This window comes from Strigops habroptila, chromosome 5 (assembly GCF_004027225.2).
Source record: "Strigops habroptila isolate Jane chromosome 5, bStrHab1.2.pri, whole genome shotgun sequence".
Classification (NCBI taxonomy): domain Eukaryota; kingdom Metazoa; phylum Chordata; class Aves; order Psittaciformes; family Psittacidae; genus Strigops; species Strigops habroptila.
In genome coordinates this window covers 49240542-49260222 of record NC_044281.2, presented here as the reverse complement: position 1 = coordinate 49260222, position 19681 = coordinate 49240542, and the positions used below count along the sequence as shown (strand labels likewise).

Below are 19681 nucleotides of genomic sequence, written 5' to 3'. Positions count from 1 at the left end.
TGAGATGCTGTTGCTTTTCTTGCTTTTACTCAAGTAATTTCATGAGAGGCTTAAAGAGTTAACATTATTTGTAAAAAAGTTAAATAATATATGAGTCTACAAAAGACATAGAACATGAAGATAAACTGCCTTCAGTAAATCACTTCTGTCACCAATGCCTTTAGTATCTCTACTCTTCAAGTTTCTGATTTCATACATTTTCTCTTTTGTCCTACCTGACCAGCTGCTTGAATACTCAAAATAGCAACCCGGGTATCAGGATCCTTCTGAAACTGATTGACAAGATGTACCCTTTCTGCTGAAGGAACACTTCCATCTATTCGTATGTAGCGAACCTATAATATATCAGAGACAAAATTACATTATCAGTGTCCGTTTTTGTACCTAATCACCCTCTGTTCCCCAATAAAAACATGAAAATATCTGTTCTATTCCTGTCATAGATACATCAGTACTCTTTTGCCCTTTGACTTACAATTAAGCCTCTATGTAGAGAAGTGTAGACTTAGTATTCCCTATTTACAAAAGCAGAAGACAATGAATATCAGATCTTAAAATACAATACTCCACAGCAGAATCTGGAATTTCCCTGACATGACTTATTAAAATTTCAAGCATTTGCATAATAATAATATAAACCAGCAAAATTAGCCACCATTCCCTAGCAATGGTTTAGAGTCCACGATCAAAATAATATGAAAGTTGTTTGCAAACATTTTTACTGCTTTGAATTAAACATTCAGGTGAGATGAGTGTTTCGTAAAATTAAAAGAAAAAAAAGAGTAGATAGAAGCATACTGGTAGGAAAATTTGGGAAACAACTGCCTACAACATTGAGTCAATAATAATACAGTATCACACCAGATCTGAGTGTTTACATTATCCTTAGATACAAAACAGTTCTTCAAAACCACGACACCTTTTAATCCAGTGGCACTGACTTGTATATACTTAAAATCCATAAATTTCTGTACACACAGGTAATTCTACTGAATTCAAACAAAGCTCATATGTATTTGCAAATTCTGAAGTTAAATTTGCGTGCACATTTGTTAAATCATTACCTTCTTTTCTATAACTGCCTCTGTACAGGCTTGAAGCATGCTTAAGTGATGAGCAAAAACTAGAAACTTCAGTTTGTCATTTTCAAGCATCATTTTGATATAGTCCTTTACTGCTCCTGCCTGGAGTAAGAGAGTTCATTTTCATTAGTTAAGACACACAAAATGTTCAAAAAGACACTTTTTATTTTAATGTCTTTCAATTTCCTGTAATACAAAAAGGTAAATTTCCATTCTGTTATCCATTTAAGACTTTATCAAAATCAACACTGTTAAAGACATAATTATTCAAACTAATTAAAAAACCCCAAACAAACAAACACAAATTTATGTTGTCAAGAAACCTCAGAGAAAAAGAAAAATAATCCAAACATTTATCGTCAAAAAAAAAAAAAATTCACATAATTACATAGCACTTCCTCCAGATTAAGATGTAGATAAAACCCCTTTTAGTTACAAGATCATTATCTGATGTTTTAAGCCATATTTAAAAAAACAAAAACAAAAAAAATCAGAACTGATTTCTGCCCAAACGTATTTCAAATGAGAAGGTATTGTTTAATCAGAACTGTAGCTGCACCCACATAGAGCCATATATCAAAACTGAAAGAATAATTTTGATACTTTCCTGATACTGTGATCAATAAATATTGCTCTATTGAAACATTCATAGAATTCTTTTGTGTCAATATAATTTTCAATGTCTTTTACAAAAACTGTTAAAGTAACAGTGATAGTTAATAACAAAATTCATCAGTTATCAGTGGTTAGTGCAATACCCACTGCAGCAGTCCTCAGATTTCTTTTTTTCTCTTTCATCTTTTAACTTCCTGTTTGAAAATAGATTTCCAGAGGAGAGAGACTAGAAAAGTGGGGAAGAAATAGCAACAGAACCACAGTGACATTTTTAAGATAAGGAGAAAAAAACCTGAAGGAGTTGGTGAGATGCTCAAGTCTTACTGCTCCAGCAGCACGCAGAACTTTTTTTTGAATTGCTACCCCTTTCTAAAAATAGCTTAGCACAATGGAGCCTGATAGCAGGGTAAAAAGTAAGCATGTAAAACATTTTGGTCATTAACTTGTTTTTCCTTACATTCTAAGCTACAGTACTACAGAAGGAAACACAGAAACATGGGGTCCCATTTAATGAGACCAGCTAGAGGGGACTGTTCTTCCACATTTATCCATGGGGAGAACTGGCACTGACAGAACGCGGTCTGCACAAGGGCTGCATCAGCACCATGCTGGGTCAGCTGCAGCAGCTGCTGGCACACAGGTATGTACGTCTCCGAAGCACCCACCTTCAGTATATCCCTAAGTCTGTCAGATGCATTTACTGCTGTTGGGAGGCTGTATGCCTGGACAGTCTCAGCCAGCTTGGGGGACACCTACTCAGTAACAGTTCTAACACTTAGCTGAGGTTACTATAATGGGGCTCATCTTATTCTGTAAACACACAGGGGAAAAAAAAGAGCATTTCTCCACATTGAGATTATAAGAACCTCATCTAGTATTCAGGCCAATACAATGAATTTTATTAAGTTAAAAACAGACTGGGTATTTAAAATATATTAAGACTTCCATGCTTACCTTGGCAATGGCTGTTTCTTTATACATGCGTGTGATTAGATTCATGACTTCAGAAAAGTGGCTTTCAGTGGAATCTAAATTCAGATTTCTCATTAATTTCTCCCACTCTGCAAAAGTGGTATTTAAATTCTAATTGGTAGAAGAGATCAGTGGTTAGATATATAGTACAAAGCATGTTCTACCTCAACATATACATTTCAAACATAAAATATTTAGGAACTGAGTGCTTTTGAGAACTCTATCAAATTTGGCTGGAAGTAACTGCAGGATTCAAAATCTAAGGGAAAGTAAGACGGAAAGGAAGAAGACTGTACTAAAAGCAGAGTGAATTTTATCATTTTCTGATGCCAAAAATTGCTATATTCATGCCTTTCGTTATATTTTAAAAAGAATAAGAGATGCTGTGTTATATATTCACACATTCTTTGCAACCACCTATAATACGCATGCACACATATAAATACATATGAATACATAGATATGACTATTTACTAACACATGTGTTCTTAGCATAAGTGGAAAATTTACCTTAGCTGCAGCTTGTGGGAGGTCAAAAGAAATACGCTGCCTAACTTTGGGAGGCAACTGAGTTAGAACATCATTCTTCAGTCTTCTGATCATAATTTCACTTAAAAGTTGATGTAGTTCCTCTAAATTTGAAGCTCCTCTACAGTCCCATTGAGCTCTTTTACCAAAAAACCTGAAAATGAAATATCAGGAACTGAGGGTACAAACTAGCTCTTCCAAATTCAATAGAAACCTTCAGTACATAATTAATTTTAAACCACACTATTACATATGAAAGTGTGCTAGGTGACAATGCTTGGTGCTCCTCTTTACACCAGAGAGATGATTGCTTTCTGTCTGACTCTTTCCAACGCTAAAGCCAGAGCTGCTTTGACTTCTCAGCAGATACCGCTGTCTACAGGCATTTCTACTCATCAGATGCATACGATCCTCTATTTCATCCCAGCTACACCTCCCTTTCTACAGGAAGCAAAAGTTTCAGGTATAATTTTATAACTCTTGTTTCAATGGACTAATGAAAAGAATACACCACCATGAGAATGCTCTTTATTATATTATAGAGAGGAATAACTAAGAAAGAAGCTATCATGAAAGCTGCAAAGATCACCATTAATATTCCTTTGTTTCCCTCCCCAGAAATTCCCTCCTAGTTACAGTCAGAGATGGGATTTAAAGCCTAAGGTACCAGCTTTAAATGGAATACTATTTTATAAGCAAGATTAAATAGAGGAAGTAGGTTTAAGGTTAAAAAGCTAAAGGTTGAAAAGAGAAAGAATTTATTAACTTAGTTTTCCTTGTTCTTTTTCACTTCGTTGTTTTTAAGGAAGCGTTTTTAAGGAACAGCAGCTTTTCTCTGTCAACATTGCCAAGAGATAATAAAGTAACGAGCATGACAGATTTTGCTGCCTTTGGAGAAGAGCCCAGGTAGCATTTTCCAAGGCCAGAAGAGTATGTTGCAAGCATGTAATTTTACTGGTAATTTAAAATAAATTAGATAATTTTAAGCCTTACTGAGCTTATCAACAGTATTTTACTTGGCTGCCTATAACCATTTGCAAAAGAGACTGAGGGACTCACTTCTGCACTGGTGAACTACTGGCATAACACACTTAGAATGCTCTGTAGATGGCACACAGCATCATCTTTTACTCATATGCCTTCTTTGGTCTATTTATATGGCTGTCCTTAGAAAGGTTTCCTCCCTCCAGCTTGCGCATTGGGGATATAAAAGACATGGTAGGCAAAACTGCACAGAAATACTTTGGACCTCATCTTTAGAAACAGGTGTCCATGAACACCTTAAAAAAACCCCCCACAGCATCTTCACAAAAAGTGCTGCATAAAATAATCCTATCAAGTTTATTACCACAGGATGTTTTGTTTCATCCAAGTCATGAAGACAAAGTTATTTACTGAAATCTTGCCAAACCCTGAACTTGATTTCTATTACATTTATGGTATTCCAAAAATAAGATAACCATCTATGATTGAGTAGCTAACCATGCTGTACCCACGCACACTTGTGGTGTGAAAATTACAGATGCATTCAGTCAAAACACCATGGAAAAAATAGCTTTTCTCTGAAAATTAGACAGCACTGTTCCATGTTATTTGACGTTAAATGCTGATAAAAAGCATACGATGGAGGGAGAAAAACAAGTTATATGAAAATGAAACCATGTAATTATTACTGTAAAAATTAAATCTAAATGCTAGCCAATTTAGCTGGCAAAATCTATTGATTTGAAGTTATAGATAAGAAATCTTTTAGGTAAGAAATTTCTTAAAGGTTCTTGCTTTCTCATAACTTCTTTCATCCCAGATTGTATCAGATTCAGATGGATAAAACTAAGCATTTTACACCAGAGCTTCCTCTATCCCCTCTATTTTAGAATATAGCTAGAGAAACCAATCATTAAACTAAAGCTAAGGGAAGCAAGTCAGACGGAAACGAATGCTCCTTAAATTAATAAGTTAAAGCACATGAAAGATGAAAATTCATTAAAGATGCAAGGGATACTGGACTTTGTTCCCACCCATGCATGGTGGGATAGCAAAAAGACTAGATCCCATAATAGAGATGTAAATTATTACGTGACATGAGCATAAGACAGTCAGAAACTCAGCTATAGCTGAAACTCCAACTCTAAAGGTAAAACGTATACACCTCATACTAGTGACAGTAAATTTGTAAATAATTTTAAAGTGCTGGCACTTTATTTCAGACTTTAATACCTTCCAATTTTGTCCTCGAATAAAGTCTCCTACCAATTTAATCCTTTTCTCAATCCTCTTTGATGGAGGAGATGGTACCTGACCTTGGCTTTCCAAGCAGAATGGTACTTAAGTACTACTTACTGATTCTCTCACTTCGCATGACAAGAAAATCAAAGACACTTATAGGAAAAGAGAGGCTGAGAGAGCTGGAGTTGTTCAGCCTGGAGAAGAGAAGGCTCTGAGGAGACCTTAGAGCAGCTTCCACTACCTAAAGGGGCCGACAAAAAGCTGGAGAGAGACTTTTTACAAGGGCAGGTAGTGATAGGACAAGGGGGAATGGCTTTAACCTGAGAGAGGGTAGATTTAGATTAGATATTAGGAAGAAATTCTTCACCATGAGAGTGGTGAGGGAGTGAAGCAGGTTGTCCTGAGAAGCTGTGGCTGCCCCATCCCTGGAAGTGTTCAAGGCCAGGCTGGATGGGGCTTTGAGCAACCTGGTCTACTGGAACATGTTGGAACTAGATGATCTTTAAGGTCCCTTTCCAATCCAAACTATTCTATAATTCTATGAAGTACAGACATACCTGACATGAGCATTGCAGTATTTTTTGGCATATTCACTCCAAGTTCCGAATCTTCTTGGAAACAGTGCCTCAATCTGCATGAAAAGCTGCATTAAAAAAAAAAAAAAAGTGATACTGAAAAATTGCCTGTAAATATAAGACTATTCAGAAATAATTATCACATGATTACCATGTTAAATTTACATTCGGTAGTTGCACACAAAGTACACAGCTTGGTACACATGCAAAAACATTCCATAGAAGCATGCATGTGCCTTGAAACAGGACAGTTTTGGGAGGCCCTCAAAGAACACAGCACCCTGAACATCATAGCACAATGCTGATGACTTAGAAAAGAGTTTTACTGGACAAGAAAACATGGATAAGATTATGTTATTCCTAAAAACGCAATTTTTGCCATTTGCCAGGTACATGGGCTTCTGCAAAGCTTCACTGCAGCTATTCCATGAATAGTCTGTTTCTTAAAATACATGGAAAACCTACTCATTCTTTAGTTTTACTTCAAAAAATAGACAATGTCAATACAGACCAGAAATTCCATGCCTTTCTTCCTGGTTGAATATCATAGAATGGTTTATTCTAGAAGAGACCTGGTTCCAACCCCCCCTGCCACTGGCAGGGACACCTTCCACTACACCAGGTTGCTCAAAGCCCCATAGCAGGAGGTAAATATCAGTTTAGACAACCTAAAGACACCCTGAAGAACCTAAAGCCAGAAAGAATCCTACTTTATAAGCTGTTTTACTGTCAAAGCTTTCTGGATTCAAAGATCACTACTAGATCTGACACACTGTTCAGAAGTAGCAGGGGGTAGCATAGAGATAAAGGATAATATAGAAGGCTCTCTTCTAAATGCATTCCCCTGCTATCTTCTTAAATCTACTGTACATCACTTCTGCCATTTAAGCTTTCATATTACGTAATCACATGCTAGTGACCTCTCCCAAAAAGAAAATTCCTATAGCCTAATTTTGTTCTTCACAGGCTTCTTTCAAGACAAATGTTAGAGAACTGAAAAGCAGTATTAAGAAAAAAATAAAAAACCAAGTCAAAACAAAACAAAAAACCCCCACCAAACCCAATTTAATCACCCAATTGAAATGCTGTTTTGATAGAGATCTAGGCCAAACAAGAAACTGCCTGTAATTATTTCCTATAACAGTATATAAATAAAAATAAATCATGTTTTTCATTTCCTATACATATTCCATTTAAAGACTTCACAGAAAGATTCTGCTTATGACACAAAACTGATTAAGGAGATGTAATGCTTTTTACACTCTGCCTTATAAGCCATGGCCGAACTCTGGTACCACTACAAAAATGTCTCATGAATTTTGACCCCATTACCATGATCAAGGAAAGCTTGTATGGAATTTCCTTCAAAGGCCTTTAGCAATGCTGCTTACTGATATTCATACCAATGCACAACACACTTTCTAACGTCAGTTCTTCTTCCAGGGTTGGTTGCAATGTCTTTAGTACATGTGCAGGCAGTTTCAGAATTATCCACACCCATAGATATAAACATTTGTTTTAAAGTTTTAAGCAAACACTCGTAATACACCAAGCCCTTTTTCATACAGTGGATATCTTGCTCAAGATATAACCTCTCTGACCAAATTAAAGGGTCTTGACATAAGTTCTATTTACACAACAAGAAACTCTAAAGTGTAAAGTATTACCTATATAACCTGTATAAGTTCCCTGGATACAAATCAGCTCTTATGTTCCATTAATTTCTACATTTGGTAAATAAAGGCAGTTTTCTTGGGTTGAGTATAAAACCCAAGTAGGTTTTAGTTTCCTCTTTGCTCCTCCCCAGTTCCATAAGTTGAACTTCCTCCAAAGAAAAATTTATCTTTCTGGACTGCAACAAGCACAGGATGTATTTTTTTTCCACTTATGTAATACAAGTGAACATTAGGAGTATGCAAAAGACCAGCGATAAATAAAGGACTTCCTATATCAAGCAGAAGATTTAATACAAGTTCTTATCTACCAAGGACTCTCCTACACAACAGAACCAAATAATTATCTATTTTTGTTCTTTATTTTCTCTTCCACCCAACAGTCAGTTTGTTATGTGCAAGATTAATTTCTTATACGAAACACTGTTTCAAGTCACCTGCGCATGAGGGTGAAACAAGTTTGTAAAACATCAATGTAATCAACTCAAAGACATTGTTTTAGTTTCTTGTACTTGTGCTTCCTAATGCAGCAAGTGCAGGTTTGATGTTATAATGCATGTAACTGTACATATTCAAGTAAACTACAAAATTGTTCATTTATTACTGATACTACCCTTAAAAACCAAAACACAATATGTCAAATACCTCTTCGGGTCTTCCTAGAGCAGGAGTTCCAGTAAGAAGAATAGCTCTAAGAGCTTTCTGCACGATTGGCAACAAAATCTTGCTACGGGTTGCATTTCTGGATTTCATGTAGTGTGATTCATCAATCACAACTACCTTAAAGTTCTGCCTGTACAAGGTGTCTACTAAAGTCTGTGCATCAGAAGTTAACAGGCCATACCCCAGAATCGTTATTTTGCTGGTTGATATTCTCCTAAAAGAAAAAATCCAGAAGTTTTCTTAGCAAATTTTTATGGTAGGAAAATGAAAATAGCAAAGGCATTACACCAAACTAATTTTTTTTTAAAGACATATGTATGATTGATTAATTAGCGGGGTGTCAAACTAATAATAACAGCTTTTCGTGTTTATAACATATTAGCATCTCGCACTTACAAATCACACACATTTCATAGCCATTTTCAAAAGACAGACACTGCATTTGAAAGGATGTTAATTTATCTGGTTGCACTGCTTCAACTTGCGCTGCTTTCCAGCAGTATTGCATGGGACAAATCTACTTTCTGGATAAAAATATTACACAAGTCAGATCATTATGAGCACATTATGTAAACAGCACCTCATCACTTGAGGCAATAAAAAAAGGCACAAGGTGAAAAATTAGTGTTTAGTTGGAAAGGAACTTCTTGTAATAAATTTAAAGACATATATAGGCCCAAGGCACAAATTAATTTTAAATCACTAGAGAGCACTGTGGCCCTTCAGGAGCCTTTGAGCAGCACAGGAACTCTTAGAGTTGTTAGACAAACAAGTCACCAGGATGAGAGTCATAGCTGGTCTACCCATCTGTCAGACGCTACTGCTCTGCTGGCATGATTTTTATTTGTTCTCCAGCAGCACCAGATCAAAGACCTAACTAAGCTGAAGTTTCCTTGAGTATTTACAAGGAAGAAAGTATATGCATGTGTACATTCATGTTTCTGGGCATGGAAGAAGAGGCAATGTTTAAGAGCACTGGCACTGTGGTCAATGCACTACAGATTCTGGCTGTCACTGTATAGATAAATGTAGCAAACAGGAAAACAAGAATTTCCCATACCCCTTTGTGAAGTGTGGATAAAAAAAAAAAAGACAAATAAAATTATTTATTCTTGGCGGAGTCAATTTAGTCAAGAAACAATTTTAAATTTAGTTAGAAATTATAAGAACCTCAATTGATGCCTAAGCATATTTTAATCTGTTTAAATTAAGAAGTTAAAATTCAAGCAGTAAATTTCATTGCTAAAGTTTTGAAGAAAAGCAAGCATGGAACGGAGAGAAATCCAAGCTGAACATATGGAAGCAAAATGTTACAAAATGCTAAACCAAGTTTGGTAGCTGCATTTTTGCATTTTCTTGCAAATGCGTAAAACACTTTTTAACGTTAAAATATTAATTAGTTCAACAGCTACCTCGCTTACAGCTAGGAAATCTCCTGGGAGTTAAAACAAGCAGAAACCCAAGTTTTCCTCTTCTCTTGCTGCTGAATAAAAGTGATAATGGTTAAGGCCTACTTCTTTTAAAAATCTTAGAAAATGAACGGAATTGTTTGCTGTTTACTTTTGCCGTTATTTTCCCTATTTCACACTTCTCCTTTCTGCATTCAGCATTATAGGCATTAAGTTTGTGTGCACCTTAGCTAAATAGCTTAAAAAAAAAATAAAATAAAAAGGCTCACTGGATCCTTATTTTAGTTCCCATATTCCTATGATAAACTTACATATTGACTATCAGTAGCAACTACTACTTTTAAAATGCATTTTCATTTGGATTTCTCTGGTTACCACAAGGAAGGTTCCCAGCTACTGTCCCATCTGCACATCTTGGCGGTCAAGTCATTTTCTGATACTCCCCAGACAACATGAAGATCAGTCTCCCTTACCCAGAAGTTTTAGAACAACATCTAGACATTACCATGAAATCAAGCATGTCATTTACAGTAAAGCAGACTAAACAATACCCTTGTAATTCAGTGCAATAGGAGAGTTATTAGAATAACACACAAGACTGAAAGTCTCTCTTTGATGAATTTATGCTATTAAGTCTAAAGATAGAAAGCCTAGGTCATGATGATGTTTTCAGTCATTTAGAGAATACTTACTCTAACTCACAAATTTTCCTCAGTGCACTAAATAGAATTTTAACAGAAATTACTATCTTATTTTAAATGTATACCAAAAGTTTTCTAAAAGTGTGTTCAAAATGTTTTACAGAAGCTAATGAATACAAGGTAATTCATCAGAGTTGAGAAATAACTCTGTATGTTCAATTTGAGACACACTGAAGTAATCTAACTTTCAGCAGACAAGCACTTGCTATTTTGCAAGAACCAGACCTCTCAACTCCAAAGGAGATGACCAACTACCACATTATAATAATACAAAACTGGGAGGAGTGACTGACACACCAGAAGGTCATGCTTCCATCCAGAGCAACCATGACAGGCTGGAGAAAAGGGCTGACAGGAAACTCGAAGTTCAACAAGGAGAATTGCAGAGTCCAGCATCCTGGAAAAACGCTATGCATCATTATATGCTGGGGGCCATCCAGCTGGAAAGCAGCTTAGCAGAAAAGGAGCTGGGGGTCCTGGTGGACACCAAGTTGAACATGAGCCAGCACAGTGCCTTAGCAGCAAAGAAGGTTAACTGTATCCTCAGCTGCATTAGACAAAGTATTACCAGCAGGTTGAGGGAGGTGATCCTTCCTCTGTACTCAGCACTGGTGAGGCCAGTGTCCAGTTCTGGGCTCCCTAGTACAAGAGAAATATGGATGTACTGGAAAGAGTACACCAAAGGGCCATTAAGGTGATTAAGGGCCTGGAGCACCTCTCCTGTGAGGAAAGGCTGACTGGGACTGTTCAGCCTAGGGATAAGAAGACTCTTGTGGGATCTTACTAATGTAAATATCTGAAGGGAGGGTGTAAAGAAGATGGCGCCGGGCTCCTTTCCATTGTGCCCAGTGACAGGCCCAGAAGCAACTGGCACAAACTGCAACACAAGAAGTTCCCTGTGCACATCAGGAACACTTTTTTTTTTTATTACTGCAGGTGTGACTGAGCACTGGCACAGGCTATCCAGAAAGGCCGTGGGGTCTCCATCCTTGGAAATACCAAAAAACACCTGGATGCAGTCCTGGGCAACTGGCTCTAGTGGCCCTGCTTGAGTAGAGCAGGGCTGAACAAGTTTGTCTGCAGAACAACAAACTTTACTCACCCAGTATCAGTTTTGTTCTGAATGATGCTAATATCATCTGGAGAGAGTTCTGGAATCCACTTCTCCATCTCATCAACCCAAGGATACCTCACCGATGAAGGTGCTACAATTAAGAGAGGCCATTCATTTTTATAGTAATAGGAGATGGCAATTGCTTGAATTGTTTTACCTAGCCCCATCTGGGAAAAGAAAAGACAAAAATTAAAAATAGAAGTCTCTGCTCAGAAACCATATTCCATTCAGAACCACCAAAATTATTTTGCAAAGACAAAACCAGATAAAGGAAACAAAGCCAAAGAGCTACTTGCATAGTATCTATTTCCTTGTCAATTTGTTACCACAGATCATATTTTATGAAAGTAGATGCTTCTCTTTAAATGGATTAATACATATGTTATATCTAGTTAGCTCACTAAAGCTGAAAGAAGCATTTCCATTCATTTCAGAAGATTTTCTGTTTCAGGGCATTAGTAGAGTAGACTAATCTACTCTAGATCAAACTCTTTAACTTGTTAAGCTACCAAAAACATTTTAAAAAGACTATGCGAAGGAAAGAAAAATATGGGATGTCTTCTTAAAATAAAAATGACGACTTTATCCTAAGTTGCATAGGCCGTGGAAAAACAAAGATCTATATGAAGAACTCGACTTTTGACCCAGTAGGTCAACAAAAAGAAACTACTGCTTTCATTCACCACAGCTAAGAGTTTCTCTTTAACACAGAAGAGGAAGCCCACCTAGTGGAGAATTCAGGTTACAGACAAGGTGAAGGGTAAAGATACAACATGTAGATACGTACTGAACAAGAAAGTACTTGCTTCATATTGTTTAGGTAAGAACACTCCCGTCTAATGACTTATAAATATAGATAACAATAAATGAATATAGGATCCAGAATCTAGGGGGTTTGTTTAAAAAATAAAACCTCCAAGATTTTATCAAAGAATGCAGCTATTTTCTCTATTTGTTCACACTGCAAGAGACAGTTCCAGACTCCTGTTAAGCACTAAAGCAGAGACTGCCCTTAAAGTATTCTTTTACTTTAAGATTACTAAAGTAATCTTGAAGTTTGGATTATCCAGTGGATATTTGAGTTGATTTGCTGCTATCTAACTACTCATGGTACAGACATAACAGAACAACTTACTTATATCCTCAGTATTAAGTTTAAATGGACTGATGTAAATGGTATCATGAGATTTCCCAGGTATAGAAAACATAATGAATATTTCTACTATTACTAGAAAGAAAAAAAAAAGGTCAGAGAAGTACTGCGATACTAAGTTTCCATTAAAAACTGCCAAGTCTTCATTAAAATTTTCTTGCAAGCCACCCTGGTGTCACCAGTAGTGCTTGAGCCAGCTGAAAACAAATCCAATTGGAAAAAAAAAGTTAATTTTTTGTTGGTTGCCACAGCTGTCTCACTAACTCAGACTGCCCAGTCACTGGTGACGGGCATAAGCATGGAATAAACGGCAGGGCTCTCTGCAGCAGCGCACCCGTTACTGAATCTAGATCCCATATAGCTGAGCACCTGCCTAGGTCAGACCACCCCCCCCACACAGTAATTTTCCCTCATGTTTCAAGAAAACCCAAATTAGAATTAGGAGACAATCAATCCCCAAACATTACCTCTTTTTCGATAAGATTTTAATTGACAACACATCAAGAACATTATACGCTAATAAAAAAATGTTTTATCTGTGGGAAGAAATGCTGGAATCAAATTTCCCTAAGATGGAATAAAAATACAAATTTTCAACTGTACGGGAGTAATGAATTTCACTATTACTCTTGATCAGTGCATTTAAGAAAATTCATCCTGGCCACCTCTCTGGGCCAGGGATATCTCCTGATCCATTAAAAATAGCTATGCAATTACAAAGTGCTAAAAAATAAAATAGATCAACTGAGTTAATATTTTTAAGATTGAGTAATAGAGGAGATTTAACCAAAATAACCTCCTAAGTTTTCTCAAAGATTCTTTTAAGTTTACGTCAGGTTTCATGTTTGGGTTTGGGGGGGGGGGGGTTTCCTGTGGGGGGGGGGTTTGTTTTTGTTTTTTTGTTGGTTGGCTTTTTGTGTCCCTGATTAGATATTTTCAGAATATCTGCTGAGTATCAGAGGAATCAGGCCTTTTCATTACCAAACTTTCTGCCCACATCTCTCAAACAAAAAAAGCCACATCTGCATGAAGCACATTCACATAAGAAAAAACGGTGTTAGAGAAACAGGAACATCACTTACCTCGTCAGCAATCATACACCTAAATAAGAAACAAGAGAGGGGAAAAAAGCAAAAATTATTAGTAAATGTAACAGATACATTTATAATAAACAATTCGTAAATATTGGTTTAAGTTACGGATTTACCAAATCAATGAAAGGAAAAAATGTAGACTTTATTCTTACAGATATCAACTGCAAAAAGTAAATTTGTGATGAATTTGAAAGGTAGTATGCCAATTATTGTAAAAACGTATATTCAATTTGTTAGCATTACTGAAGAACTTGCATTGTAAAACTGAATTGCTGCTTTGGTCTAGTGCTAAATTACTTGTAATCTTAAGTGACATTTTCAAAGCAAGAAGGGCATCTTCAATTTTTTTGTCTTTCAGATACAGCAATGGTTTTGCCACTTCATGATTAGGCATTATTTATATGTCAGACTGATTTTAAAAAGCTGCTTTCCAGAGCTGTCACATCTGTTTTGAAAGAGAAACAGACAACCCCTCTCCCCCACCAATTGTGTTAGCTAAAGTAGTAAAAAATTGACTTAATTTTTTTCCCCATTTTGGAGTCACTTAATGCTATGCCATGTAAAGACAATGATAATTCCAAGCCCACAGTCAAAACTAGTACATTCTGTTAAGCATATTCACAATTTCTAAACATTAAATGTCACCTTTGGTATGAATTTCTTATAAGTATTTTGAGTTAGTTAGTTTACTTCAGTTATTTAGTACATACATTCTTAACTCAAGGAGGGTCTAGGGAACTTAAATGTTTCTAACCCATGCAAGCTTCTTCATCAAATCTTTGAGACTGGATGAAGGACAAAGGAAATTATTTGATGGACATTTAGTTAAGCCATTAAATGGATAACGCATCTTTCCAAATGTGTACCCACAGTTATTTTACAATCTCAGCTTTCAACTACTTCATAAACTTTTACTTCTACTACTTTACATACTTCTCCAACCTGGAACCCCCCCCAACACTGTAAAACAAACCAAAACCCCAAAATCTAACCAACAAACCTATCCAATTCAAAAGCATTATCAAAAGAATTACAAGAGCTTGTTCCACCTCCAGTAATTATTAGATAAAATACATATATCAAATTCATACACACTGTCGTGGTTTGAGCCCAGCCAGTAACTTGGAACCACGCAGCCACTCGCTCACTCCCCCCATTCTCCCTCCCCCCGCTCCCAGAGGGATGGGGAGGAGAATGGGAAGAATGTAACTCCCACAGGTTGAGATACGAGCAGTCCCGTAACTAAGGTATAATACAAAACTACTGCTGCTACCACTAATAACAATAATGATAAGGGAAATAACAAGAGGAGAGGATACAATTGCTCTCTACCCACTGACTGATACCCAGCCCGACCCGAGCAGTGATCTGGGCCTTCTGCGTAACTCCCCCCAGTTTATATACTGGTCATGACATGCTGTGGTATGGAATACCCCTTTGGCCAGTTTGGGTCAGGTGTCCTGTCTCTGCTTCCTCCCGGCTTCCCCTCCTCCCTGGCAAAGCATGAGACTGAGAAAGTCCTTGGTCGGAGTAAACATTGTTTAGCAACACCTAAAAACATCGGTGTTACCAGTGTTGTTCTCAGGCTGAAAGTCAAAAACACAGCACTGCAGCAGCTACTAAGAAGGAGTAAAAATGACTGCTATAGCTGAACCCAGGACACACACTAATGAATTCAGAGGAAGGCACAAGTCCAAGCAAAAACTGTGAAGATAAGAGGGAGGTGAGGAAACAACCTACTCCCGTTAAGTCTTTCAACAAGGTGATGACTTAAAATTTCTCTTTTCTCCTATAGCAACCCTGGATTGCATGAAGATACACATTTACTAGATATCTTCAGACTAGAATCAATGGCAGGAATTCCAAGGCAAGATCTGAAATGGGCACGAAGTGTGAATTTCTGCAATTTCATAGCAATACCTGCTTGGGCTGCAGTTAGATAACTGGCAATTAGATTAATTCTCCAACTACTAAGTAGTCTGGGAAGTTTTTCAAGCATTATATAATTTTCTAAATTGTCATAAAAAGCTGACTGGAAGAATAACTCCCACCAGTCGGTATCACAGTGCCACACAAAGGGCATAGGCTTAATCAAACCATTGATGGAGAAATACAGCAATGTGTTGTTGATTGAACTAAGTGACAGCAATAGACTGACAGCTCAATGCAGTTGATCACTTTGAGTATTTATAAGGGTTTACTGACAGAAAAAAGGTGCCATGTGTCAGAAATGATGAAATATTTCAAGCTCTGGAAGGGAATAAACTTCACAGGCCACTATTTGTCTTCCCCCTGACTCGAGTATCCTTCTGCCTTGTGGCTTCCCCTTTTTATCCCCAGTAGCTTTCAGTCACAGATGCAAACTAGTGTTGATGAATTGCTCCGGATGAATTCTTCTTCATAGTCCGTTCCCAGCCACTGCATCTTCTAGGGAAACTGAAACTTCCTGTACTCCTATGTCACATAGCTAGATGTGCATCCACTGCACCACGTAACTGAAATGCAATGCTCCTTCCATGAAAAAAAGGGAAAGATCTTCCAGGTCTTTTTATCTATACTACAATTTAACACACCAAGATATAACTGTTCTGTATTTTGATACCGAAAATCTTTTAAAGTAATACGGAACTGCTCCTGAGCAGTATGTACCCTGAAGTTAGTGTAGCTACCCAAAACCACAACAGAAGTCTTTTCTCCACGAACCCCAGCCACTTTACACTAACGATTAATGCTTTAGCAGCACCATCAACTTAGAACTGTCATTATGTCTAATAGCACGCATATTGCCATGGGGCCAAAATGGACATTTCTGTGGTCAGAATAGAGATCTCAGCAGAAGATGTATACTGGCACTTTCCAGACATGATGTACGAGATAAATGTTTGATATTCTGAAAAACATCGTATACTGCTGTTTGCTCACTCCATCTGCCACTGTATGTTTAATCAGTTTCTTTCAACTAACAAAAATAATTCAAAATATATCTTATATAAATTAATTTTTTATAAGTAACAAACTATCTACTTGCAACAGCTTTGTAACCACAGCTCCCTAGCCAGTTGTTAGGGATGGAGCAATGAAGATAGAGGAAGAAAACATGACAAAACAAACCCCCAAGCTTGCAAAGATTTATAAAGGAAAAAGGCAGGAAGAGAATTATTTTTAGTGGCGACTCATGATTGTGGGGCCTTAATGCCTATGATTTGCAGCTGGGCAAAGACATTTATTTGCAGACAACTAAAGCACAATACTAATTTAAAAATAATCTTAGTTTTTGCTCACTTCAAAGACTGGGTTTTTTTTCCCCCCTTTTTTTAATACTCATTGTTAATTGCCTGAACTGAAGTTTAGAAACCCAAGTTTTTCTTTTTGCAGATTCTTTCAGAGACCAAGTGCTTTCAGTACAATAATCATGTTTTTTAAAAACAGTCTGAAGCCTGAAATTAATCGGAATGCACAACAACCTAGTGTTGCAGGGGTTTTTAAACTCCTTACACGAATATAGAAAATGAATATGACTATAGCAATTAGCTACAGCGCAGAGGCATCTCAAGAATAAACCAAATACCACCTTCAGCAATATAGTATAAGGATATCAGAGCAAATATACAAATATAGCAATAACCGAGAGTCTATTGCATCCAAGCAGCATCTGGTAGTAAGGAAATGTGGTAAAGAGGAGAGGAATACAAATGTTCCTTGCCAACTTGTGCTGACAAATACAGTATTTCTCAGTATATCAAGTTACATTTTAGTAGAACTGCATAAATAATGAAATGCTAATTAGGCCAGTTCAGACACACAAAAACCAGTGAGAATACATAAGATCCAACTGCACTGTACTTTGGCACATGTGAACTAACTCTTTGGACCTCATTCTTTTTTTCAGGATAACAAGCTAAAATGAAGAAATTCAGAGTGATTTACAAATTGCTCTGACAATTAGAAGATGAATAGCAATTAAAATAAAAATAAAAAGCCTTAAAAACATGTCAACCACAAGAACAGATGTTTTTTTGCATAAAAGTGGATTTTTTCATTAGAGCAAAGTATAGCCACTTAAACTTTGATGACGAGTATCTGCTGAAGAATAAGAAGCTGTTCTGTTTTTCTATTTGCACTCATTTTCAGACTGTGCTCATAGAATCTTTGCTGCTATAGAGTATCTTCTCATGTCTTCCACTTAATAGGTCTGAAGTGAAATTTCTTATGTAGCAGCTTATAAATATTTATAGAAACTCATCATGTTGTTGCTGGTAAATGAAGTACAACGTAACTGCAATGATTTTATCTATAAAACAACCACTCTTAAAAGATTATCAGTGTAAAGTGATCAACACAGTTTTATCTTCCTTGTTTCTGCACTACCAACACAAAGAGACATTCCACAGAAACACCCATATGCTTAGAAGTTACATATCTATAGTGATATTTTGCTATTTAGTTAAGTATTCATTGTCTTCCCCCACTCAATGACGAAACAGCTTTGTCATAAGTAGCTTGGATTTTCTTCCTATACTTGCAACGCATACAATTTTTTAGTCATTTAGACATTCAACTACACACATCATAGATTGATATAAATCAGGTGCACAAAACTGTTTATAAAGCTCCAGTTAAAGAGTATCTGAAGGTGCTAAGTCCTTTGTTACGATACAGTTAGCAACATGAATCACTGCTTTAACCCACACTGTTCATACTCCAATTCCTAAAGTGCTACAGTTTTAAAATTGCCAATTAATTAACATTATTGACACACTTCATAGAAGTTTTGAAATTACACAAAAGGTAAGTTTATGATACAAGTAGAAGTTAATAAAACTATTTTAAGTGGAAACTGAGGATATTCAAATCATTTTATGACTTACTGCATTTTAGAGCATTTATCCTCTGTAGCTTTCACAGTTTTAGAATAAATATAATACATTAAAATGCGTGCTTAATGTAGTTACAAAATATGAGAAGTCCAAAATTCTTTCATTAGCCTCTAGGGCAATGAAAAATAGCTTATATTACTGAGAAGGAAGTCATCAACTGTTTCCCAATTATAATCACCACAATTAGATTTGAAATGTAAAGAACTTCCCTGTCATTATGCCCCAAATCACACAGAACTTAGATCTAATAGTTGCATTATCTGTTAAAAAGCAATACTTTACATTTTGCTTTACATAATCTTAAAAATATGCAGCCTCTATTTAAAACAAACTTCAGGATGTTCTATATTATTGCAGTCAGACAAGTTGCCAACATGAACATAAAGGTTCCATGCTGTCAGAGCAGAAGAAACAGATCTTCAGCTACATTGAAGGGACAAATATGTATTTTTGTTTCATGTATTTTGACTGCAAGAAGACAGACTTCTTGTTCTCTGAAGTTCAATTAGTCATTTCCTCTCAACTGGTAGTTACCCAATCTGAGCTTCATCATTCATATCCCATCTGTTCATATGACACCTTAATAATAGCTCTATCCGAGAATATAAATCAGAGCTATGATACACAGTTTCATATCCTGTTATAAGCTCAGCCCACATGGTCAAAAGTTTCAGAAAAGCAGAGGAAAAAAATCATTTTAGATGTCTCAGTTACACTTACTCTCAGCAGCCAAGTCCAACCATGTAAAAAGCACCAGAGTCAATGGCAAAGTCTTTCAGATTATTTCCCATTTGATTTTTAAATGTTTCCCTTCTTCGTAGTGAATCCTGTGGCTAGCATTTGAATACCTGTCCATTTATCAAGGAAATCTGCTATTTTTTCCTAACAGAAAGCATCGGAATCTCACTGGGATGTGTTGCACATGATGCTGCAATCTTCCTACTATTCGTAACCCTTTTGCAGTTTTAAGATTAGCAATGGGCTTCGGACACAGTAGTA

The 19681-nt window shown here is 36.5% G+C and overlaps 1 protein-coding gene across 5 annotated transcripts in view; it reads right to left on the bottom strand.

Annotated features, from left to right (window-relative positions):
* ZRANB3 (zinc finger RANBP2-type containing 3) overlaps nucleotides 1-19681 on the bottom strand; it is a 50870-nt gene that overhangs the window by 14368 nt on the left and 16821 nt on the right. For 4 of the 5 annotated variants that reach the window (XM_030486572.1, XM_030486573.1, XM_030486571.1 and 1 more), the window contains exons 3-10: nucleotides 13794-13812; nucleotides 11547-11725; nucleotides 8317-8548; nucleotides 5981-6066; nucleotides 3180-3351; nucleotides 2652-2780; nucleotides 1065-1184; nucleotides 216-335 (exon numbers count right to left, since the gene is read on the bottom strand). In XM_030486572.1, the coding sequence (XP_030342432.1) occupies nucleotides 216-335; nucleotides 1065-1184; nucleotides 2652-2780; nucleotides 3180-3351; nucleotides 5981-6066; nucleotides 8317-8548; nucleotides 11547-11725; nucleotides 13794-13812 (1057 nt within the window). The remainder of the gene's footprint in view (nucleotides 1-215; nucleotides 336-1064; nucleotides 1185-2651; nucleotides 2781-3179; nucleotides 3352-5980; nucleotides 6067-8316; nucleotides 8549-11546; nucleotides 11726-13793; nucleotides 13813-19681) is intronic. The other variant, XM_030486574.1, reaches the window with a different exon arrangement.